The sequence below is a fragment of the Pteropus vampyrus genome, unplaced genomic scaffold, assembly GCF_000151845.1.
Source record: "Pteropus vampyrus isolate Shadow unplaced genomic scaffold, Pvam_2.0 Scaffold223, whole genome shotgun sequence".
NCBI lineage: Eukaryota > Metazoa > Chordata > Mammalia > Chiroptera > Pteropodidae > Pteropus > Pteropus vampyrus.
In genome coordinates, this window is record NW_011889004.1 from 79,153 (window position 1) to 103,819 (window position 24,667).

General features: G+C 56.5%; 1 protein-coding gene and 1 long non-coding RNA gene across 3 annotated transcripts; one reads left to right on the forward strand and one right to left on the reverse strand.

The window, feature by feature from the left end:
- Positions 1-126: 126 nt before the first annotated feature.
- SMTN (smoothelin) lies at positions 127-22,208 on the reverse strand. 2 transcript variants are annotated; one of them, XM_023538433.1, is made up of 21 exons: positions 22,079-22,208; positions 20,223-20,353; positions 15,604-15,752; positions 15,111-15,204; positions 14,940-15,018; positions 14,754-14,851; positions 13,520-13,840; positions 13,359-13,431; positions 12,688-12,759; positions 12,087-12,608; positions 11,734-11,903; positions 8,488-8,640; positions 8,326-8,401; positions 7,087-7,251; positions 6,932-6,994; positions 6,648-6,714; positions 5,536-5,709; positions 5,263-5,377; positions 4,544-4,695; positions 3,423-3,587; positions 127-416 (listed from the first exon to the last, which is right to left on the reverse strand). In XM_023538433.1, the coding sequence occupies exons 2-20, from the start codon at positions 20,271-20,273 to the stop codon at positions 3,443-3,445; spliced, it is 2,739 nt and encodes a 912-aa protein (XP_023394201.1). In that variant the 5' UTR covers positions 20,274-20,353; positions 22,079-22,208; the 3' UTR covers positions 127-416; positions 3,423-3,442. The 2 variants fall into 2 exon arrangements, with proteins under 2 accessions (XP_023394201.1, XP_011371596.1); XM_011373294.2 differs by having other exon boundaries at positions 5,263-5,380.
- A 79-nt stretch (positions 22,209-22,287) lies between these two features.
- LOC111747449 lies at positions 22,288-23,076 on the forward strand. Its single transcript, XR_002783533.1, has 2 exons — positions 22,288-22,470; positions 22,790-23,076. It is a non-coding gene; the product is annotated as an uncharacterized LOC111747449 (long non-coding RNA).
- Positions 23,077-24,667: the final 1,591 nt, after the last annotated feature.

Consider the following 24,667-nt stretch of genomic DNA (forward strand, 5'->3'; position numbering starts at 1 on the left):
GAATAGGAGCCCCCTCTCCAATACCACCGGATACCCAACTTCCTGGCTGTCGGAGGGGAGACCTGGGCATACATTGCAGAATTGCCTTCCATTCAACCCCCCCCGAAGAGAGGCAGAGGAATCAGGGTCGTTGAAAACCAATAATTTATCAAAACGCTGTGTGTTTGCGAGGGAGGGTGTCGCGACAGACAGGGCAGCGGTGGGCGAGGAGCGTGCCTAGATGGTGCGAGCAGCTTGCGGCGAGCAGGCGGTGCGGGCGGGGAGTCTAGACATTCTTGCCGCGCAGGCGCAGCTCGTGGCGCCGCAGATGGTTGTACAGCGACTGCACATAGGTGAAGACGCACTTGGGGTCCGGCTTCTTGCCCATGATCATCATGTCCTCCACCTCCACCAGGGGCACGCAGTCCACCAGCATCCTGCGGGGAGGGGGCACGAGGGTGGTTGTCAGCGCCGACCCCGCCTCTCGTGGCGACCCTCTACCTGGAGGTCTTTTCACTGACGAAGCCTGCTGGTCTTCCATAAATTCCACACTCTGGATCAACTAAAGGGAGGTGGTGGTGGCAGTGGGAAGTCTTCCAGAAAGGCAGGAAGCCCCAAGCTCCATCCATCCAAGCCTGGAGGCACAATTGTGAGGAGCAAGGCCAGGCAGGTGGAGGTGGAGATGGAGGGAGAGCTGTCAGGGCAGGGTGCCGGTCTCTATCCCTGGCCCTGGGCAGGTCCCGACTCCAGACTCCACCCGCTTCTCTGGAGGGCCATCACCTGTTCACCCTTAATGGCACACTCCAGCTGGCACAAGCCTCTCAGTTGGGCCACTGCACCTCAGGGCCCGGTCTTACCTCCAGCAAATCTTCTGTGCAGTCAGGACCTGCCCCAGTGACCTTCTGGGCCCCAGATTATCTGCTAGCTCTCTAGTCTGGTACTTTCTGTTGAGAGCTCTGCGCCCCGCTACCCCCCCCCCCGCCCCCGTCCAATCCCTGTCCTTGTCCAGGGGACAACCCTGCTTTGTCAAATGGCCAGGGAGGTGTGTGGCTGTGTGGGGGTGGGGGTAAGGGGCAGCTCTTTAACCCTTATTATCCTTCTTGGGTGGAGCAGGGGAGGCAGATGAGGGTCCCAGTCAATACAGATGGGACCATCTACATCATGCTCAGGGGCAGGACTACCCTTCTGTCTATCCTCCAGAGTGCTAGATGTACTTTACAGATAGGGAAACTGAGTCATAGAGCAGAGGGATCATTTGTTTCAAGCCTCACAGCTTATTATGTCCAGAGCTGGGCCTGATGGAGCCCAGGCCTCCAGCCTTGGGTGTTGGTACCTGCCTGGAGCACCCTCTTTCCTACTGCAGGAGCCCTTTCCCCACTCTGGGGTGAGTGGGCTACTAAGCAACTGACAGTTCCAGAGCTCTCAAGCTTGATTTAGCTCCCTGGTTCCATTTCCCCTCCTTTCTCAGAGCAAGAACTCTTCTGCCTTGCTCCCTCTTATCTTCCACGTGTGGCATATAGTAAGCACTCAGTCAGTGTTGTATGGTATGTTTCCTTTGGCAGGGAAGGCATAAGGTCAGGAATTGCTCCTGTTCCTAAGACACCTAAGGACCCAGAACTACCTCCCATATTGACCTGCCTTCAAGGTCAAACCTAGGACCATGGTAGGGCTGGGGCATACTCCCAGCTCATTGGACTCCTTCAGGGAAGAAGCCTGAGAGAAAGGAGACCTCTGTTTCAGTCCAGGATCTATCCCTGACCAGCTGTGAATGCTAGCTACATTCCTGCCCTGTTTCGTGACTCAGTTTCCCCATCTTTAAGGCAATGGTATAGTTATTCTTTGCCTCATTTGAGACCTTGGAAGCACTTAAGATGGCTGAGGGGTTCCTGACTCTGTTGCTGATGTGCTATGTGCCCTTGGGGTCATCTCTGCCTGCCTGGGCTTGTTTTCCCAGCTGTACTATGGTGGTGAGGCAGCCTCTCTCTGCAGCTTCTTCCAGCTGTGGATATCTCCCCAGGGATCCCAGCCTCCCTCCCCCAATGTGGAACTCCCTCCCAATCCTGGTGTCTTCCCTGGAAACCTTATAAAGCCATTGTTTACTCTGGGGCTCACGGCTCAGGGATCCAGCTGTCCCAGTGACAGGCCAAACACCATGCAATTCGAGCAACAGCACAGCTGAGTCACACTTTCCAACTGGATCAGGGCCGGGTTGGGCCCGCTCCCTCCAGGCCAGCCTGCTGGGCAGCAGCTCCTAAGTCCATATATGACCTGGAGACAGCACTAAGCCCATCCTCCCCTCACCTGCACAGCTTCTCTGAGTATATGTGTGCGCATGTGGGCTGCTCCCTACAATGGCTCCAGGCCCTGAGGGGCATCTGAATGCACCTCTAGCTCTGTCTCTGACTCATGTTACTAAGGTCAATCCCCTTGTTCCCTCTGGGACTCTATCTTTTCTTCTCTACAAAATGGGTGGGAAAAGTAATAGGGCGAAGAAAAGCATCACTAAGTGTGGGGGTCTAGAGTTCCAGTTTCTGGCCCCAGCTCTGACCTAACCCCTCTAGGACACTGAGCCCACCTCTCCTCCTCTGAGCTGCTTGTCTGGAATGGGCAGTTAGCTCAGGATCTGAATTCTGTACTGTGGCCCTGAGGTGAAGTGACTAGAGAGGAAATACTACAGCTGGCTTGAGGATCCAGGACCCCAACCAGAAACATCTTCCTGTTAAAACTGGCCCTGCTCCTGAGCTCCCCATTTTGGAGCATAGTACCACCAATTCCTCAGTGCCCGAACTTGAGGCCTGGGAGGTTTCCTTGACCCTCCTTCTCTCTCCTCAACTGGATCCATCAGGAAGCCTCTCCTTTTACTTCTTATTAAGCTTCTCAAGCTATCTAGTCCACCCTCTTGCTCCCCATCCCTCATCCAAAGATTGTCCTAGAATGCTAACCAGACTACGTACATTCCTCTTTTGTTTGGAAACCTTTTATGATTCTTGTTATCCTCAGGAGGAAGTTCAAACCCCTGACTGAGGCCCTTGTCTCCTTCTCACACACAGATTAAACTTCTTTCTGTTCCTGGGGGTGCCAAACTCTCCATGTCTCAACCCCTAGCCCTGGGCACAGGCTCATCCCTCTGCCTGGGACTCGCTCTCCCTCCTTTAGCCTGAACTTTGTCGTTCAGATCCAAGCTTAGTTTGCACTTTTGTCCTGGGTCTGAAGGCTGGGTCAGGTGCCTTCCCTAGGGTCCCTCCTGGGCTTCCTTCATCTCGGTCCTGCTCACCTGGGTCATCATTTAAGAGAATGGCCTTGCCTACTAGGCCCTGAATTGCCAGAAGACAGGGCCAACTCTGACTCCTTCTGGCTCTCTTCCTGCTTCCCCCACCCACCTCCCAGGCCTCTCTCTGTGCCCCGCTGAGCAGATTCTGGCATGTGAGGCAGTCATTTCTCACCGTGGGGCCCCGAGCAGGGGTTAGGACTTTTTGGTTTTTACCAGCCCCTTCTGGACCAGACAGCGGTAGAACTCCTGGATGTACGTGTACACGCACTTCCAGTCAGGCTCTCGAAGCCGCACCATGTCCTCTGTATCCAGGAGCTGCGGGCAGTCCGCATGGGTCCTGGGGAGGGGAGGGGGCCGGGAAGGGGCAGGGAGGTGGGGCCCGGGCGGGGAAGAGGGGGAAAGAGGCAGAGAAGAGAGAGGGGAGAACAGAGAGACACACACATACACACACACAGAGACATGAGTTCAGTTACGTTCTCAGTGCTGCAGTCTGCCAGCCTCCCGCATGCCCCCTCCCCATTGTGGACGTGCCGCTCACTACCCATCACTAATGGTGTGCAATGCAGACAAGGGTGGGGGGCCAGACCAGTCACAGGTGCAGAGAACTCTTGGGGCAAGCGGGAACGCGGGGTGGGGGGCAATGGCGTTGGCGCCCAGGTTGGAAAGGAGGGCTGTGCCCCAGGGAGGGGGGGTGAGGGAGGCGTGAGAGGAGGTGGAGGGAGGAAGGAGAGGAAGAAATCTGGGAGGACCAGGAAGAGAAAGACAGAAAAGAAAGATAGATGAAGAAAGAGGGTGCTGAGGGTGAGGTGAGCAGACGGGGCAATGATTCCAAAGTGGAAGGCTTGCTGATGTCCTATATAAGCCTCTGGCAACACCTATATAGGCTGGGCGGGCACGGTGCCCGGGCCAGGAGCCTCCTTTTGGAATCTCCAGCCGGGATCCCGTGGGAGCAGGAAGCTCTGGTGATAGTGGGAGGAGAGTGGGACAGAGAAAGGGAGAGAGAGGGAGAGGGGAACAGAGGGAGGATGGAGGGGATATGGACAGGGCCACCTGGTGGGCCTTGGCCTGGGCTGTAGGCGGGCCTGTGGCTCCTTCGTTCCGGCGGGCACCTGGCACACTCAGCATCAGGTGGGCAGGATGGAGGAGGACAGGGGCTTTCTGGGGAAGGGGGTCTCAGCCACTGTCTGACAGTGCAGCTGGCCAGCTCCCGGGGGCTTTGGGCAGCTGGGCCTGACCCAGATGCCCAGCCCCAGATGCCCAGCTGACACCAGCAGGGCTGGGGACCTCACTTACTCGGCAGATGAGAAGGCCACCTCGAAGTTCTGTCGCCGGTTCTGTGGGCTAAGCTGCCCATAGTCAAAGGCCTCGGGGAAGAAGTTGTGCACCAGGGCACAGAAGGCCATCCCATCACTCCAACTCGAGGAGAAGTTCTGGATGTCCACATGCTATTGGTGGTGGGAAGACTGGTCAGTTCCCCTATGCCTTCTGCCCTCCAGCATTTTGGCATTTCAGGGCAACTGGGCTAAGAGAGGCCCGGTAGCTTGCCCAAGGTTGCACAGCAGGTGAGCAATAGGAACATGAGCCTCCTCCAACTTAGTCTGTCAACTCCCAAGTCTGCTACTTACAGGGACAGAGCAACCAAGAGGCCCAGCACCACCTAGCTAAGGCCATGGCCATACCTCCATCACTCCTTCTCTTACTTATGGAAATTTACCCAGTATCCCCCAGATCAATGAGGAGGGGACGCCAAGGGTGGGCTCTGGCTGTGAACTGTGCCCACCATCCAAGGGGCCCTCATTAGGCCCTGCCACGTAATCACTTATTCTGGAATCTAGGGCATGTTATGTCCTCTTTGAGCCTGTTTCCTCATCTCATTAGAGGGCTTTCCATCTTCCCTGCCATGCATAGTGGCTGTGAAGGGTACATGGGGATGAGAAAGAGTTCTGCCAAGAGGGAGGTGTGGAGCTGCAGTCTGGGGGGACTGCCGGCTGTCTGGCCTCATAAGAGCTCACCTCGTAGCCACGTGTCTTGGCTCGGCACCAATCCAGTAACATTTGCTTTATGCTGTTGGCGTTGGGGACTCCAAAGCTAGTGGAGCGCTGCACGGCTGGGCGGGGTCCGCCAGGGCTGCTGTAGGGAGTGTTATGAGAAGCCAAGTCACAACACTATAGGTTGGCCCACTCAGTGAACCTCTGCTCAGCTTTCCCTGACCTTCAGGCTCCACCCACCACAGCTCCAGCTGTGCCCTTTCTATTTCTGGCCCTGCTCCACCTGCTGCAGCTTACCCCACAGTGCCCTCCTTTTCTAGCTTCTCAATCATGGCCTTGCGTGCTTGCGAGGCTGAGGTCTTGGGCAGGCTCTGCGACTTCATCAGCTCTTTCTTCTTCTCTGCCTGGCGTTTCTCCAGCGCTGCCAGGCTGCCGGCTCGCGGGCTGGCCTCGTCCTCACGGTCGAAGATACTGGGGGATAGGGAGGCAACTGTTAGGCTGCTCCTGAACCTCAAACCCCACTTGCCAAAGGAAGGGTCTTGTCACACTCCACGGCCTTGCAGTATCTCCTCTAGCAATGCCAGCCACCAAGGGAGGCTTCCTCATCATACCCATTTTACAGAGGAGTACGGTAAAGCTTAAATGAAAAGAAGATGGGAGCCAAGCTCTTTTCAACAGACTTGACTCCTGAGAAGTTCTCTGAGAAAGCTCATTGTATTGTCAAGTCATAGGTGAGTTCATATTTTGGATACTATGAACTAATAATGATGATCAGCATAATAATAGTAATAGTAATAAAAATATTAGCTCATGTCTATTGTTCTTTTCCTCTGTGCCATTTAAAACTTCACAAGAAGATGGAGAGATCCTTATCCACTCTAACGATGGGGAAACTGAGGTCTCTGTCCTCAGATTTCAGATGGCATAGGGAGAAGCAAAGGAACTTGAATGCAGGTCTCTCTCAGAGTCCTTGGACCCCTCTGGTTCCCAGCCTGAATTCTGATCCTGTCCCTGCTTTCTACTAGCCCTGACATCTCTGTAACATAGAGGGGTGTACCCCTCCCTCATGAGTCCAAGGTATAAAGGTGCTCTGTGAAGTGGGATGTGGTCTGCAGACATCGGGAAGTGGTAGTGCCACCGGGCAGCTCAGTGCGGCAGATAAGCCTCTCTAAGTGTTCAGTACGACCGTTGCCACTCGGAGCTGTGAGACCCGGAATCTCTGGCCTTCCTCATGGTATGGTTGAGGATTAGGTGAGATCACAAGGCGAGTAGGAGTGGTCTGCTCCTCCCTGGCTGTATGCCTATTACCTCCCAGTACCTCAGTCTAAACCTCTCTGTAGAATGGTGTGCAGTGAGGTCCTCTGTGGCACTGATTCCTCTGTGGTATAGGGGTGGGTACCTGTGCTCACCTGCCCATCTTCTTGGACGATGAGGAGGAGAAGGTCTTGGTTTGCACCATGGTGCTGCCACCACCATCTGTAAGAAAGGGGAAGAGGAGCAGGGTGAAGGCCTGGGCTGGACATCAGGAAATGGGGTGGAGGCTGTGGGAGGGATGGTGGTAGCCGCACGCAGAGAACAGAATGTGACGACTGGACAGAGAGACACACAGATGAAAGTATGGAGAGAGAGTTCGAGGAAGAGCCTGAGGAGGCAGGCAGGCAGGTAGGCACAGGGCGACGCCAGGCAGCCTTACTCTCGGAGCGCCTCACGAAACTCGATTCCACTGTAGTGGTGCGGGCCGTCCGTGTGCCATCATCTGGAGGAGCAAGGGATGAGATGAAGGGTGTGAGAAGCATGAGGGCCAGTGTGGTGGACATGTCCCCACCCTGAGCCTGCTTAGTCCCTTACTGGAGTGGACGAGCCGCTCAGTCTTGGTGACAGTGCTGACAACTGAGCCGTCGGCTGCCTGCTGGCTGTGCCTTGTGGTGGTCTCGGTGGCCATGTTGCCACGGCCCTCTCTTGGCCGGGCCCGTGCCTCTTGCAGCCGCCGTTCCCGTTCCTTGTCTCGCTGGTCTGGGCAGGGGATGCCCCATGCATGCCCGGAGAGGGCCACCCATTACCCACACAGCACATATACACGGGCGCACAGGGCACACAAGATGGGGTGGAGGGCAACTTGTTAGACATACTGAAGACAAAGGGTAGAAGGGCTTCTCAAGGAGTAGCTGGGGATGAGGGGATAGCCATAACTTGGCACGGAGTCAGGGGTGGTGGTGATGGACTCAAGAAGAAACTAGGGAATCTGGAATAGCTGAACTCAAAATGGGAACATTTGGATTCAAAAAAGGAGTTTCTAAGGAAATGAGCAGCCGAGTGGAGGGAGTATTTAGATCTAGGGACAGAGTAGCCAAGTCTAAGGAAGAAGAAGTTGAGTGAGGGCAGTGGTTGAGGGGGCCTTCAAATGGGTCTTGGAGGGGAGAAGAGCAGCTAGAAGAAATATCTAGATCTGGGGAGAGATACGTTGGAGGTACCTGAGAGGCAATTTGATCCAGGGAAAGAGTAGTTGGGAAAGAAGATAGCAAAGGGGATAACTGAGCCTAAAGTAGGTGGGTGGAGACACAGCCGGGGTAGCCATCAGTGGGCTCTGGAGGACGCAGCTAGATTTAGAGAGCAATTGAGATATCTGGAGGAGCAAATGAATCTAGAATCTGAAGGAGAGAATAGCTGGGTTCACAGAGGAAATAGCTATGTCCAGGGAAGGAGAAGCCGGGTGGGGCAGAGACTGAGGTGATCATCAATGGACCTCAAAGAATGGAAGAATGAGTATCTGAAAGTAGTCGACAGGACTTGGAGAAGCAATTGGATCCAAGGAGGAGTAGCTGGGAGAGAGAGTAACTCAGTCTAGGAAGGAGAAGAGAAATAGTAATGGTTGGGAAATAGTAATTTGGGTGGCTAGAGGAGAGAAGCAGCTAGGGAAGGGAATAGCTGGGTCCAAGGAGAAGGAGGCAAGGGAGTAGCTGAGTCTAGAGAAGGAGAAGCTGGCTAGGGCAGTTACTGAGCTGGTAAGTCTGTAAATGGACCCCAGAATGAGGGGAGCAGCAGTGGGATGGAGCAGCTAGATTTAGGGTGGGGCAACTGGCTCTCTACCTCTCTTCCTTTGTCTGAGCTCACGTAGTGCAGCCCGAATGAGCTTCCGCTCCTCGAAGTCTGTTGTCTGATCCAGCTGTAGATAGAGCACCTGTTATTGCCCACCTGGTGTCTGCTCGTCCCTGACCCTGACAACCCCCTCCACACTAGATCTGGCTATACCATCTTGTCCAGGATGCCCTCATCTTCGATGGCCATCAGCTCCTCGGCACTCAGCGGGCTCCGCCTCTCTGGTGCTTTGTCCACTCGGGTCTGCTCAGCACCATTGGCCACTTCCACTGTTGCAGATGGGGGCTCTGCTAGCTCTGGTTCCATCTGTGGGATGAGAAGAAGGCATGGACTTTAAGCAGGGATCTAAATGAAGACAACCATGCCCCCAGTGGACAGGGTACCAGACCCTGGGGTTGCTGGCACAGCCTTGGAAATAACCACTAACTAGCCAGACTGCCTACCCAAGGATGGCCATGCGGTGTCAGGCTCAGGGAAGAGGCACTGAGAGCCTTGTGGGTTTCCCATGTACCCAGGATTGTGTTAACACAACTAATAGTGGCAATAATGGTGACTGCTATTCATTAGTAAGCACTGTATGAGCACTGAGGATTTTACTGTTCCTATCTAACAGAATGGAAAACTGAGGATTAAGGAAGCTGAATAATTGCCTACAGTTCTACAAGTATGATGCAGCCCTGACTCTGAGCTGAAGGTACCATAACTCCTGAACCTGAGTTCTTTCTATTGCTTCATTTCCAGCCCCCTCCGAGGCAGGCTGTGTTCTGTCCTGCCAGCTCCTAAGGCCTGGGCCCTCCTGGACCACTGCCCAGGCAGCACAAGGCCTTCCTCCAATACACACACCCAGGAGGCTGGGTAAGGACCCATAGGCTCCTGACCAGGTGTCTGACTGGGGCTGCCCAGAACCAAGTCCTCTTTGAAACTCACTCCTATCCCCTACATTCCACTAGGAATTACCCTCTAAGGGGCCTCCAGCCCCAATCTAGCCCCCCACCCCTCCCAAGGTATCTCCTTAGCCACTTGTAGACAAGCCCCCGGCCCAACTATCACGGCCCCTCCCCTCCTGGCAGGGCCTCTCTGTCTGCTGCAAGGGTAAGGAGAGCCGAGGCGGCAGCTGCTTCAGGGAGGCTCAGCCTGGCTGGGGCAGGGGATGGGGGTAGGGATGGGGGCTGGGCCCTGGCCAGAAGCTGCCAGGGCAGCCGCCACGCGTGCCTCAGGGCCAGGAGCCTGGCACCCTCTGATCTCAGTCTTGGAGTATTAGCACCCCAGGCCCTGTACAGATAGATAAACTGAGGCTCAGAGATGGTGGTGGCACACCTAAGGTTACTCAGCAGAGGCAGAGCCTGGCTCAGAACAACCCCCTCCCCCCAGACCATAGGGACTTACGAGACTGCTGCTGTGGGCAAGGCCAGCAGAGGAGCGGCGGCGGGTGCTGAAGGCAGGTGGGTGGGCTATGGGGGTCCCAGCATCCTCGGCTGCCTGGAAGAGGGCCTCGGGGTCGGCAGCTGCCAGGAGCAGCTCACTAGGCTCCAGCTCAGGCTCAAGGTCGGGCACAAATGGGACCCCCAGCCGCAGGCTCAGCATCTCCACCTGCCTGCCTAGTGCATCCAGCCGCCGGCTCAGTGCTGCTGTCTCCGCCCGCAGCTCTTCAGTTGCCCGGGCCACTGGCTCCATGGTCAAGGCAGCTGACTCAGCTGCCTGGGTCACTGCTGCCCGGCCTGCCTCAGCCACTGCCCGCAACTCCTCCAATGCCCGGCCCAGTCGCTCCTCAAGGGCTGCAGCTAGCTCAGACTCAGGCCCTGGTACTCCCGGCATGGTGCTGGTGGGGGCTCTATGGTGGGGTGACGATGGGGACAGTGGTAGGGACTGCTGCCTCTGGCTGGTAGTGTCAGAGTCTCTGCAGCTGGCCTGAGGGCGAAGGCAAGGGCAGTGGGCCTGCCCCGCCCTTGCTGGCCTCCCAGTCAGCCACCCGCCAGCTGGGGCTGCAGCCCAAATAGAAACCTATTCTGGGCTCCTTGTGGAGGGGTTGTGGGGGAGGGGTAGCAGGCAGACCGCCAGGCCTGGCCCTGGCCCTGCAGAGATCACAGACCCTGCAGCACAGCAAGGGTTTGGGAGGATTACTGAGGCCAGGGCCCCATGCCTCACGGGTCAGGAAACTGAGGCAGGGAGCAAGGAATGGGCCTGCCTAGGCCACCATGTGCATTAGCTGTGAAGAGCCAGTCTGCCAGATTCTTGGGCCTGCACTCCTTTGGCCTCAGGCCATGTTATTTTATAAAGCCTTGAACAGATGGGGGAAATTGAGGCACAGGGAGGCGGGACATTGAGCAATCTACTGCGACAAGTGTCTCGTCCCTGAGATAAATGTCCTCTGGCCTGTCTAGGGTGCTTGAATCCAACCACTGACTTTGAACAAATGCATTATAGGCACATTATCTGCTTCCTCTTGGTTCTAGATGGGGAAACTGAGGTGAGTTGATGCTTTCAGACCAAGAACTCACTGTAACACTTTCTGCTCACCTCAAGGGCCTTAGCTACCTCTCCTCACTCTCCTGGCAGAGAGCCGTTAGGTCTTGCTCTGTGGGGGGAAGGGTGCTTTCTTGCCCCCATCCTCTCCCTGTCACCCCTGAGAAGGCCTAAAGCTGGCTTTAGCCATCTCACCTTGGCCAAAGTCCCATTCAGTTCCTGGTGCAGCACAGAGGGCATCACCTGGGCAGCCGGGCAGCCTGCTGGGGATCCCTTCCCTGGCTGAGCTCCCAGCCAGCCGATCCCAGACTCGGGAATGAATATTGGAAGGATGCAGTATATTCAGTTCCCGTGCCACCTGTTAGGCTACTGCCTCAGCCTGACTGGTGCCCTGCTGCCTGTATGTCCCCATCAGTGCTTCTGCCCAGCATACCCTCCCCCACGAGATGTTGACACAGATGCTAATCTCCAATTTTCTAATGGGCCAGGCTGATCTTGGATGAACAGATGATCAGCTTTGTACCTCAGGGCTGAGGTCCAGTGCAGGGTAGGAGCAGGGGTGCTGGGGCTGCCACAGGAAGAGGGGTAAAAGCTCTTACTACTCTCTCTGAGCCTCAGTTTTCCCATCTGTTCATTAGGAATGAACCAACCAATTTTGGAGGAAAGATCAGAGATCAGCATGTGGGAAGCTTAAGGCCAAAACAGAGTAAGTTTCTGATATGTCTAGTGGCTGATGAGCTAGGGTCTGGCCTTAGGCTCTTCCACCAACTCACTGGCTGAAGACTGTGGGCAGCCAGCCACCTCCTCTCTTTGGACCTCAGTTTCTCCATGTATGCAATGGGGAAGGAGTGGAGTAGAGGAACCCGGCCAGCTCTACACCCTGAAGCAGTCTATAGGAGGTGGATGGTAAGGCTGGTGGGGTGAGAAGGGGCTCACCTTAATGCTGCAGCCTCCTCGGCCACCAGGGGAGGCATGGCTGAAGCGGGTGATATGAGTGACACTGCCCAGCCGGGCTGGTGTCCCAGGGCCGCTGATATGGGTGATGGTGCTCTTGGCCCCACTGCTGGTGCTAAGGGTTGGGGGTGCCCGCAGCCCCAGCGTCAGTTCTGGAAGGGGAGAAAAGCTACTGTCAAGATTAGGTGGGGTGAGGACAATGCCAGCCAAAGCTGATGATGCCCCACGCTCCCAGCACACCCTTCAGAGACACCCTGAGCTCTGGCCGCAGCACCTGTCTTATGTGCAGAGCTGGGTAGCTGCACGTACTCATCTCCAGCAGTGGGGAGGCCTACCTGCCCTCTGGTTGCCTGTGGGCAGCAGCACCCGGCCTGTGGGGGTCTGGCCACGGCCATCCTTGATCTCGATGGTAAATGTGGTCTTCATACTGGCCCCTGGCTCGGCAGTGCCGACAGCCACGGGCAGCAGGGCACTGGGCTCCTCTGAGCCGGCTTCGCGCCCCCCTGCTCCGTTTTCAAGGGGCCTGGCAGCCAAGCCCCGCCCCCTGGGGCCCTCCTCCCGGGGGCAGCTCTGAAGCTGGGCCAGGGGCCGGGCTGTTCTTTGCTGCTCCTTGTTGAACTGGGAGGAGGTATCACTGGGGCCCCGTGAGGAAGAGCGGCTGGAGGAGGAGGCAGGGGTGGTGCTGACTTGAGAGGGGCCCAAAAGCCTTGCAGGGGTCGAGGGACCTAGGGTTGCCCGGGGTGGGCCATCCTGGAGCCCAGCAGCCATAGGAGAATCGGATGTGAACTTGCGCACGCGGTCCCGGACGGAGCAAGCCCGCTGGAAAGGGGACGGTCCACTGGCAAGGGGGTTGGGCTCTAGAAAGGACAGGAGGGCTGTCAGTAGCTAGGTGGGACAGGGACTGCCCGGAGCTTGGGTAGTGGAAATAGGCAATACCTTGGTTCTGGGCCGGCTGGCGGGGGCTGAGCACGGACAGGGAGCGTTGGCAGGGACGGAGTCCAGCTAGGTCTGGCAGTATGGGGAGGCGGTAGCAGCCATGTGGGGGAAGAGAAAGGAGAATGGTCCTTTCATAGTCCTTTCCTCCACACTTTCTCAGCCTCCAACCCCTTCCTGCACCCCAACCTCCTTAGCCTCCCCAGCCCATCCTGTACCTCCTATAGCACCGGGCCTCCCCACTTAGTTGCATCTCTTACAGGCCCCCCTTTTCCCTCTTGCACTGACCCCAGGATGGCTTGGACACTCTTGGGGGCTGGCACTAGGCTTGGGCTGGAGGAAGGGTGCCCGTATCCTCCCTGCCAGTGGGGATGGGGGACACCCCCCCTGTCCAGCACTGCCCACAGCTCCAGCTGGGAGATGGGCGCACTCCCTTATTGGGGAAAAGAATGTGCCTGAGGCCTGTTGCCTTTCAAGGCTGCAGGGAGGCCTCTGGCCATAGTTGGGGGGGTGGGGGGGGGACACCTCAGGGGCAGTGGGAGGAGTGTCAGGGACTGACTGGACCTGAGCAGGCTAGAACTCTCTAGGCACAAGATCCCATTTTCCAGGAAGGGAAAGGGAGGCCAGGGGAAGGGAAGGCAGATGCCTGTAGCTACCCTTGCTGGGACTCTCACCTGTTCTCTTTGTGTTGGAGGGACCTCTGGTGGGGTCTTGGGCAGCAGGGGGCTCTATGGGGCCAGGCAGGAGCTGCAGGGGAGACATGGCATGGGCAGGGCTTGACTCCTAGATCAAGGAGCTCATCTGCCTGGTATCCCTCCCCATCATCCAGACTCACCTTGTTGACCTCTGGCCCTTCAGTGCTGGGGGATGATGGAGGCTCTTGGGGCTCAGGGCTGGTAGCCCTGGGTGGGCTAGGGGGTGACTTAGGGCTGCCCAGAGCCTCGGAAGCAGGGCACTGGGCCTTGGCAGACTCCAGTGGAGGCTCAGGAGAAGCAGTGGTGGGTGAACTGTTAGGTGAGGCAGGTGAACTGGATGTGCCCTCAGGTGGAGCCTGCAGCAGGAACGTCACTGTGGTCACATCCCGACTGGTGACCTCAGGGGTTGGGGTCGGCTCTGGGACCTCTGTCTGCTGCTCTTGTCTCTCTGGCTCCAGCACCTGTGGGGTACTCAGGATTTGGCCAAGGCTCTCCAGGCTGGCAGGTGCTCAGGGCAGGGCATGCAAAGCAGAGAGGCTGGGCATGGCTTCCCATGGGCACACCTGTACAATCATGGGCACTGGCGTGCCATGGGTAGTCTCTGAGGCTCACTTCCTAAGCTTTTGGTACCACCTAGTCAAGGACAGTTCAGAGGGGACCAGATCCTAATGCCAGAGGCTGGGGACAGCAGGAGACCTGCTGGGGACTCCCAAACTTAATAGATCCCTAGAGCAGAGGACACTGATCCTTGCAGGGAGGGTGGGTGTCCTGCCAGGGACCCAGCGGCCTCTGCTGGCCGCTTAGGGGACCTGCACAGCCTGACCTTTCATCCACACGCCTTGGAGAGCAGAGTCTACTCTATGAACAGTGCTCCACAACTCAGCTGGGCCTGACACACAGGCCTCGTAAGCCAAGGTAAGGATGTGGGCTCTCTGGAGGGCGAGAGGCAGCTGCAGGATGGGTTTTAGCTGGGGAGGTACCAGGGTTGGATTTGCATTTCAGAGAGATCCCCATCTGCTGAGTGGAGACTTGACGGTGGTGTGGAGGTGGAAGGTAGGCATGGAGGTGGGGAGGCCAGCAGGGAGCTCAACGAGGGTGGTGATGGGAGATGGACAGGAACCTGGGTGCAGTATAGACAGGCTGGCTTTGAGGGGAAGGCCTAGGTATAGATAACTCTGAAGTGGGGGACATGTGGCCAGAGGTTGCTTGGGAGAGTGGGCAGAGGCCTGAGATAGAGCCCAAGTGTCCCCCAAATACAGCTGGGGAGGCCCTTCTTAGTAAAATACCAGTCTAGCAAAAACAGGTACTCTGTGCTGCTGGCATCCATGGGCAGAGGACACTGGGCCACCCTTTCACCTTGTCCACACCTCTTACCTCATACCGTTCCAGCCTGTGTGCTCCCCGCCCCTTGCTGTCCTCTCTTGAGCCACTGTTAGGATGCCCACTGCACAACTTTCCAGCCAAGGCGGCAGCTGAAAGGGAAGGGAAAAGTGTCAAGTGAGTGGCTGGGAGGTACTATGGGCAACATGGGCAGGGATGGGGCCAGGGCTGGGCACATACCCTCAATCTCCTGGGCCCGTACACGGCGGATGGCGGCCCGGATCAGCTTGCGTTCCTCATACTCACCAGCACCACGCAGCTGTGGGTGAGAGGCAGGCCACGGGTATTGGGCTGTGGAGTGTAGGTCTTCACCTGCCCTTCCCCCATCCCCTGCCCTGGCCTGGGCCTCACCAGTGAGGTCAGCTCCTCCACATCACTCATGGACTCCAGCTGCCCCGCCAGCCGTGCCAGAGCAGCCTGCTGCTCGGCCTCCCGTTGCTGTGAGCTGCAGGGACATCATACCTATAATCCCCACTGCCATGGCCGGGTCACAGATGTGGACTGAGGGCAGGGGCCAGGACAGGGTACCCAGAACCTTAGCAGAGGGGCATGTACCTGTGCGCACCCTCTGGCTACACAGTGGTCCATGCATACTCATGGATGTGAGCACTAACAGCACACTCTCAGACATGCTGTCCACACGGGTGCGGCCAGGACACCACAAGTGGCATGTGGTCTGTGCCCGCAAACATCCCTGTGCATTCCAAACACGTGCCTGTACTGTCATTTGCACACCCAAGTGGGCAGCAGACACACCTGTGCTTTTTCCTGTCTGCACAACGTGAGCTGAGCCCTGGCAATACTCCCCTCACCTGCCATGTCCACCCCTCTACCCCACACTCACTGCAGCCAGTTCTCCTTGTTGTCCTGCCGCTCAGCACGGAAGCGCTTGGATGCCAGGGCCTCCTCTTCTCGCTCCAGCTCCTGCCGCTGCAACTCCCGGATGGCAGAGCGGATGCGCCGCCGCTCTGCCAGATCTGCTGTGGCCTCCAACTGCGGGGTAGGTGGGCAGGTCATTTTGGCTGCCAGTGGCAGAGGGCGGGGACCAGCTGCCCACAGCTCAGCCTGTGGCACAATGAGTGGTCTGTCTCCACTCCCCCTGCCCTCATGCCGTCATGTGCCTGCCCGCCCACCCACCCAGAGTCTCGGGGGAGACCCAGCTCATGCAGACAGGGCTTCTGGATAGTCCACCGTGGTTCACAGATTGGGCAGCCACCAAGTGCCAACCAGTGCCAGGTGCCAAATGCCCAGCCAGGCACTCCTTGCTTTGATTTGGCTCCTGCCTCTCTGAGCCCTTCATCAAACCTCTGAGAGCCAGGGAATCATGGGAGGAGGAGAAGGGAGGCCATCCTATGGAGCTCTAACAGTGTGCCTGGAGAGGGAAGGGTGATGCAGGCAGCTGGAGGCCACCCTGTGAGCAAGGGAGACTCCCATGGTCTAGTCCCAAAGCACCACAGCCCTGCTGGGGGTTGGCAGTCTCACACGCATTGGATATATGGAAAAACTGAGGCCAGGGCGGGTGCTCAAGAGTCCTAGCTCCCCTCCTGGCTGGGGGTTATTGTTTCCCTTGCACTGGCCTAGCCCTAGCCACCATCAAAAGGGTGAAGGAACCAGGGCCCAGGGTGGGAGAGCTAACCCCCCAGATGGATAAGGTGGCTACACTAAGGTTCACCATGGGTATTCATGGAGTATGCGTGCTCCCGCAGACTTCTTAGCCCCTCGGGGTGGCTGGTTTAACCAGGTTGAGGAAAGAGAACCTTCTTTGGGCTGAATCAGCCAATCCTGTTGCTCCCCCTACACCTCCACCCCCACGGCACCCCTCTGGCTCATGGGAGAGAGGACTTCCCCAGGGACCCTAGGAAAATAATGGCGGAGATAAGCCTCTGGTGTGGGTCTGAGCCCCACCTCCCAAATCATTTAGGGGTAGGGCCCCTTCCTTGTTAGCCTCCTCCCCTTCATTCCTTCCTGCTCCGTGAGGGAGCCAGGTAGCGGGTGGGGGATAGGTTTCAACAGGGAGTGTGGGCTGTCCCAAATCCACCATGAGTTCACTTGTCCTAGTCTGAAGAGAGTAGAGAGAGCCCTGGAGGACAGAGTCTTTTCAGGTCCCTTCAGGCTCCACATTCCTGAGGAGTTATGGGAGGGTCTAGTCTAGACCTGATTAGGTGGTCAGAAGCATGTCCTTAATCTCCCTGTGTCTTGGTTTGCTCATTTTCCAGATTGGGACAATGACCCCCACCTCAGGTCAGTGGGTGGGGATGAGGGCAGTGACTTGGGTATCACCCCCTGGCCCCACTACATAGCTGTGACTTCAGTAAGCATCACCCTCCTATTTATTCCAGCTACTCAGGAGGAGGGAGAGGCCAGGGCAAATGAGTACAAGATATGGAGGCATCAGTAACATTTACTGAGAATCTGTATGCCAGATCCTGTACTAAGCCTCCCATTTGTCCTAACGTCATAGGAACTCTGTGACTTTATTACTCCCATTTGACAGATAAGAAAACAGGCTCAGGGAAGAGAAGGGATTTGCTCACAGTCAAATGACCCAAGCCTAGATTTGAATCAGGTCTCTCTGATTCCAGGGTCTGTCCTGGGCTGAGGATAGCTCTGTTGCTGGGGTCTGTCTACATCGGTGGGTACCTCAAGAACCTTGGCACTGTGCTGGGGACCCCATCTAGCCTGGACAAGAAATACCTATAAAAGGTGTAAGGGCCTATTATAGCCGAGGCAGGGAGAATGAGGCTTACTTTCCCACCTCCTAGTCCTAGCCTTGCCTCAGGCCCAGAGCTCTCTGTGATACACTAGGAGATAGTGGGCCTGAGGGGACAGCTGGCCCAGCCCTCTCTGTGTAGAGGTAAAGAGGAGGCTCAGACATGTAGTAACTAGCTCTTTGTCTTCTGGGTCACCTTTCCCAATGCCCTGGGCTTGAGAGATGGGGTCTTTATCCCTGGAAAAACCCTGATGTGGGAACTTGGCCACCTCAAAACCCATGGGAGCCTAAGTGTCCCCATCTGAAAAATGGGAGCCACTGATTCTCCCCAAAGTGGGTGGGGTAGGGCTGGGGGATGGACAATCTCATTCCACTGGTCACCCTCCACCATGACCCTTCTCTTGGGCATGGAGGCAAAGATTCGCCCACAGTGTCCCTGCTGTGTATCCTGTGTTCCCTGCCCTATCAGGTCCCACCGCAATATGTGGAGGGGGCTGTGGGAGGGAGGGAAGGAAGTACAAAGAGCCATTGTCCACCAGGGGGAAGGGGAAAGGGATGGGGCGGTTTCCGAAACTGACCAGTGAAATTCTCTCGGGAGGAAAGAGGGCGCTTCCGCCTCCTAAGGGCCGGGCCTCCGGTTACTTTCTGTTCTTGTTGCTGGGGGCATCTCACAGGCACTGGCGTCTCTCTGGGCCTCAGTCTCCCCACCAACACAACGCTAAGTCCCAGCTCCTCCAGTTAAGTAAAGGAGACCAGCTGATAGTGGAGCGAGGCCTCGCCAGGGGGCGCTGAAGGCCCGCGGGCTTTGGAACCGCCGACCCTTCCAAGGCCTCGCCGATGCAGCCCCACGCTAGGCGCCTATGGGGGGCTGGGGGTGCCAGACCGGAAGCCCCGGGCTACAGAGAGGAAATCGAGGTTCATAGAACTGAAGCAGCTTTAGAAGGTCGCCCAGCTAGAGAGTGTCAGAGTTCGAACCCTGACTTGAACCTGGAACGGAGGCGAAGAGCCACGCGGCGTGCATGTCCCCAGGTGCCCCATCCCACACAGCCCCCGCCTGTCCTCAGGAATGTGCAAGAGCCGAGGCCGGAAGCGGCTACCCGGATCCCCGAATCCGCGCGACGGTGGGGCGCGGGTCAGCTTTTCCTTATAAGGCCCGGCCCCACGGGGAGGAGCCTGGCTTGGGACGCCCCCATTTCTGCCACGAGACCGGCCCGCACGCAGGACAAGACTCTTGGCAGTGCCTGGGCCAAGTAATGGCCGGGACCAGGTGGCGGAGGAGCCGGGCCAGGATGGGAAGGACCTCGTGCAGCTTTACGGTCCCGGGATGAGAGGCGGGGTCTTATTAATCCTTTCCCAGGGAGCGGGGCGGGGGTGGGCAGACTACAATTACGGCTTAGGCTTCTCTGAAAACACTCTCCTAGAGCCCAAATCCTTCGTTGGGTTGAGGGTGGTGGCTGGAGAACCATGAGCCTCAGAGGGAATCCCTAGAGATGGGCATGCATGGAGACCTGGCTTTCTCTCTGGAACACTCTGCTTCTGTTTGTTACCTGTTAGGATTTTGACTTACTGAGCAGAGGTCGAGCTGACCTTTAGAAACCCAACCCATCCCCTCCAGGCTGCACATGGCCAGTTATGGCAGAGGCAGACATTCAGAGAGTCTAAGGTGCTGGTCTAAGGACATACAGGCCTAGTGCCTTGTTGGTAGGTCATGGCAGTGGCTGCGCACTGCCCAGTGACTGGGCTGGTCTGTGCTGGTTGGTTCCAGCTCCTGCTTCTGGAGGAATGGTGAGGGGGTGGGGTGTTTCACTTGTCTTCTCCTAGGGAAGGTAAATTTTTAATTCTTTCCCCTGGACAAGGGTCAGGAGCTGGGGCTCTGGTCCTTCATCTAGTTCAGCTGCTCCCTGCCCTTGCCTGTCCTGTGGTGTTGCCCTTAGCTGCTTTGTACATGCTAGCGGGGTGGGGGACTAAGTGTTAGATAGGGCACTCAAGAAGAAGCTGGGGAAAGGGAATAGAGTGGGCCTGCCCTTCCACCTCAAGATCTGGGTCCATGCCTCATTCCATCTCCATGCTAACTCTAGGACCTAAATATTAGGTTCACACACATCTCCCCTCTCATTTTACAGGTAAAGAAACAGGCTCAGAATGGAAAACAGACTATAAGTCACAGAGTTTATGAGGGCTCTTCTGGCCTTGACTTACTCAGGACTCTTGGTTCTCCATGGCCCCCTCTGGAGTTTGTTTGGATCCTGGCACACAATTCTTAGCTGGGGGCCCTTGGGCAGGTGATTTCACCTATCTGAGGCACAGTGTCCTCCTGGCTCTCGGAGGTGCTGTGATCATTTTGTGAGATGGTATGCCCAGCATCCAGCCTTCACCCTGCTGTGCCTGGTATTATTTAATCATTGGGCCAGCCCCCAGGGGTGGGCACTGCCCATCCTGTTGCTTGGGAGAGGCACATCTAGTCTCCCCACACCTGCAGCTGCACATGCGTGAGATTTTAGCAGTTACTGTTTAAACAGGTGGTGGCAGTGGGGGGTTGGGAAGGACCAGAACTTAGCACCCAGAATGGACAGGCATATGCCACTGGGGCCTCTGCATCAGCCATGCAGAACAGGCCTAGCCCTGTTGCCCTAAGCCTTCCTCCTGTCCCCTCCCCCATTACCTCCTCTTGTCAGCTGAGAGGTGGCCTAGAAGGCCCTGCCTCTCTGGCCTGGCTTGCCTGTCCTTACAGTGGGGGTGATGGGGCTACTTACCAGCTTCCGCAGGGCTCCCTCGTCCAGACCAGCTAAGGCCTCGTCCGCCATCTCCCTGGCCTCTAGCTCCGTCGGTCCCCTCCTGGTGAGATCCCCAGTGCTCGTGGCACCTAATACCAGCTCAAGGAATTCTGCAGGGGACAGACATGAGTCAGGCCAGCTGAGGCCTCTAGAAACCACTGGCACTTGGGCTCTGTGTCTCAGTTTCCCCCTCTAACCCATGGTCATTCATTGATGTCCCATCTTTGCTACCTGTGATGTGGTTCCTGGCTGGGAGTTGCCCTCTACTCTAGGGTAATGTAGTGGAATACAAACCAAGAGTCCTTGGTTCTAGCCCAGACAACTCAACTGCAAGACTGCTGTGTGGCCTAAATTGGGCCCTCGCCCTAAGCCTCAAATAGGGAGGGTAGGAACCTGGATTGAGAAGCTGGGCCCCAGCAAGGCCCACCCAAGCTGTGCTCACCACCAGGGGGTGCCCATCAGACTCCACAGCTTCTTGCCCCACCCACCTATCCTGGAGGGCCAGCCCAGCCCCATCCACCCTGAAAGCTCAGTGTTTGGCTTTAGGCTGAGCCCATATCAAAGTCCTTGAAGCCACTGCCACTCTCATTCCCCCAGGTGATTTAAGTCTTGGAGGTTAATACCCAGTCTTCCAATTCTTGAGAACAGCCCTCTGTACACACCCCTCTCCACTCCTCCCCTTTCTGCCTTCCCCTTGATGCCAAGTGCCCTGACCCCATGAAGCAAGGTGTCCAGGCACCCAGCTCCTTTTGCCAGTTCACGCATTGAGGATTCAATTCCCCAGCTGGAAGGGCCTTCAGAAGCTGACCCATCCAACCTGTGGACTTAGGCAAACAGGATTGGAGAGGATCAGAGATTTGTCACAGGGGGAAGGAGGATCCCAAAGACCTAGAGGGCAGAGATGGATTTAATCAAAATCTTGGCCACCTCTGGCTTCTGAAGCCCCCTTTAAAAGTGCCCCCCAGGGGCTCAGGAGAGTCCCTCTTGCCCCATTAGTACCCATCAAAATGGCCCCCTAAAACCTGGCCCAGGCTCTCAGTGCAGCTCTTTCCTTCCTTCTGCAGCTCTAATGTCTTTCTGGAATTCGAGGGCCCACAGCCTGACATGCCATAAGTGTTCAATTAATATATGGTGACTGAAATGGCTCCAGATTACCCTGTTCTTGTCGATTCATCCCTCAGTCATCCCTTTCCCCTCCCCGGAACAATCACTTGTTGAGTCACCCAGTCTGGTGAATGGGTCTGGGGGAATCCTAATTCAAACAGTTGGGTTTCATTGGACCCTGCCTGTCGAAGTTGCTGCTTGCTTTTCCCATCCCTGTAGTCCCAGACAGATGTTAACTTCCCAACCTCCCTCTGTAGGGGTTCTTGCTTCTGATCTACCTGCGTTGGGGAAACACCCCTAAGAGTGTAACTCAACAATCACCCAACTTAGGTTTTGTGGTCACTGAGTTCCTCCATGTCTTCTGAGGGGCAAGGGTCCCCAATCCATAATCTAAAACCTCCAGCGGACGGTAGGAAGTTTCTTTTCCCCCACACATTCCCGCCGCTGCCTCACTCGTCTCATGGCTCCCTGTCACAGTCTTGGTTTCCCCGAGATTGTGGGAGGCCTCAAGAGGAATATGGGAACTTCCCCAGGGTATCCGCCCCAACATACTAGAACCCCTGGGGGTTGTGGAACCTCCAGGACTCAGAACCTTATCCCATGGTTTAGAGCCCTCGTGGATGAGTGGGGGCTACCAAGTCTACGAATCCTAGAATCCTTGCCCAGATATCCGGGTTCCACTCCCCGACCCGTCTAAGGTTCTGGTGCCGCCCGGAGGCCCACACACCCACCTCTCAGTATGGCCCGCCGTCGCGCGTAGGCTCAGGTTAGGTCGCTTGGAATCCGACAGGACTACGAGTGGTCAGGAAGAAGGCGCGGTGACAGGGATCCCAGACTGTCTCAGCAACCGTCCCCGGGATTCTGGAAGCACCGCCCGTCCAGCCGCGCCAGCAGCCCCACCGACCCCACCCCTCACCGCCACGCCAGCCAATCCCCGGGAGGGTCCCGCCCACTCTCGTGTCCCATTGGGAAAATTCAATTTGACGGCCTCGCCCCTCGCGGACCTGAGTTGTAGGGGATTGTAGTCCTGGGACTACTGCTTCAGTGTCCTTGGCTGTTCGGGTGGGCGTCGGCAGGAGGACGCAGATTTGCACCAAAGTCCAGGAGGGCGCCCAAAGCCCGGGTAAGTGGCCCGGGATCGTCGGAGTTGCAGAGTCTTCCGGATAGCCCCTCTCCGCCCTCCTCTTTGTTCATGAGACCATGTCCCCTCCCCCGACTCCGCCCCCTCTTCGCCTCAGTGGCGGTTTTGGCGGTCGTTCCCAGGCTGCTTTCGGGCGCACTTGGTCGGTGCCACCTCAGAGCAGAGACTACCTTGACCCCTATGTTGGAGCATCTCAAGGACCATCTCAGATGGAGCTGCATCAGTCACCCAGCACCCGTTCCTCAGCCGACACACCTTTGCACAAACATTGCCCCCATCTGTCATGCTTCTCCCTTCCAAGCCCCTCAGGGTCAGCCTCTTGGAGCGCTGGAGTCCTAAAATGGGAATACGGAGTCCAGACTTTCATTCAACAAATGGAGGAAATTGAGGCCCAGAGAGAGCCACCATGACCAAGGCAACGCAAGGAATTAGCCAAATAGCTCAGACCTACAGGGGAAAGACACTCCATCTTTCCTGCTTGAGGCCGGGAGCCTCCTACACACAGGTCTCTATGGAGACCAAAGGGAGTTGGAGCCTGGGAGGTGGGTTCTGGAGTCCTGTCTGTTAAATAAAAATAATATCAACTCATTTATTTTGTACTTGCCAAGTAGCAGGCATATAATTCTTATAACGACCATTTGAGCCCAGGGTTACTGTCCCATTTTACAGTTAAGGATAACAGCTGATAGGTAGTGGAACTGTGATTCATACCAGCACCTTTTGAGTCCAGAATCTGTACTTTTAACCACTATGATGGGTTGTGGGGAAGTGGTTTCAGCCTGTTGCTCCCAGCAAAGCCCCTCAGCCCCACCGTCCATATTCTCTGTGGCCACCCACCTATTCCCTCACCTTACCCCCAACTAGAGAGAGGGCCAGTATACACTCTGAGACTCTTTTAAAGGTATCATTTCATTCCTACATCCATAAGAGGTGGTCCCATTTTACATATGGGAAATCAAGGCACAGAAAGTCACACGGGAGGAGGAGCAAACAGCCCAATTTGGAGGCTGTATTTCGAGGTCCCCTTCTTCCGGGCAGGCCCACCTAGTACCTCTTTATAAGACCTAGAGGCCATCTTATTCTTTAGAACGAGAATCAGCTACCCCCAAGGTCAAGTCGCTCCAGCTTCAAACTTCGCGCGTCCTTGGAACAACCGGTTGGGGAGGGGCACACCTAGGCCTCCTGGGATGCTTAGGACCTGACCTGTCTGAGTGGCGGCTCCCGGCGCCAATGAATGGCCTGCTTCATTCTAGCTCCGCTCCCTCAGGCGGAACCGCTCAGGTGAGTCTCTGCATACCGATTTGACGTGTCGCACACTCGCTGAAGAGTTCTTGGCTGTACCCAAGAGATACGTGGGTCCCTCCCCGCCGCAAGCCCTCAGGGCTGGGATCTTCCTATTTGCCTACCTCTTACCTTTCCTCCTAGCAGGAGGCGGGGCGGGATAGTGGTAGTGGTGGTAACCACGCAAAGATCAAAGGGCAACCCCTTGCGCTGCGGGGAGCTTCCAGCCATAGCCCAGGAGTGCGTAAACATTCCGTGAGGTGGGTCCTGGCCGTTTATTGAGCACCCATTGAATGTCAGACACACAGTTTGTCCTATTGCAAGTTGACCACTGTGCAAGGTAAGTATTACTGGGATTCTATAGAGGAGGAAGCTGAAGCTCTGGAAGGTGAAGGCACCTGGGGCTGGTAATGGCTTTCGAACCTGAGTGGGATTTTGCCCATGTCAAAGCCCCTTTGGAATCTGACAGGACTACTCTACCTTGCTGCCTCTAGGATGGAGGAAATCCTGGAAGATTCCTCGAAGGTGGTGATATGCGAACTGATCCTTGAGGAAGAGTGAAAAGAAATTCACCCCCACAGAAAAGAGGAGGAAAGGCATGGAAGGGCATTTGTGGCAGAAGAACAGTGTGAGTAGAGGCTGAGAGGTTTGTAAATGGGAAAAGGAGGAGAGATAGGGTGTGGATGGAGCAGGAAATGGAGGTAGGGGTGGTCCCATCTGTGAAGCCCCCTGAATGACAGATGAGCAGGGTGAACAGATCTTGATGACACCAGAGAGGCCTGGGTCTGTCCATCTGTAAAAGAAGGGGAATGGATTGGATTGGCTCACTTCAGGTCCTCCTGAGGCTAGGCGCTATAATAGGAAGGGTCCAGATTCCTCCAGGTCCAACCCTGATTTG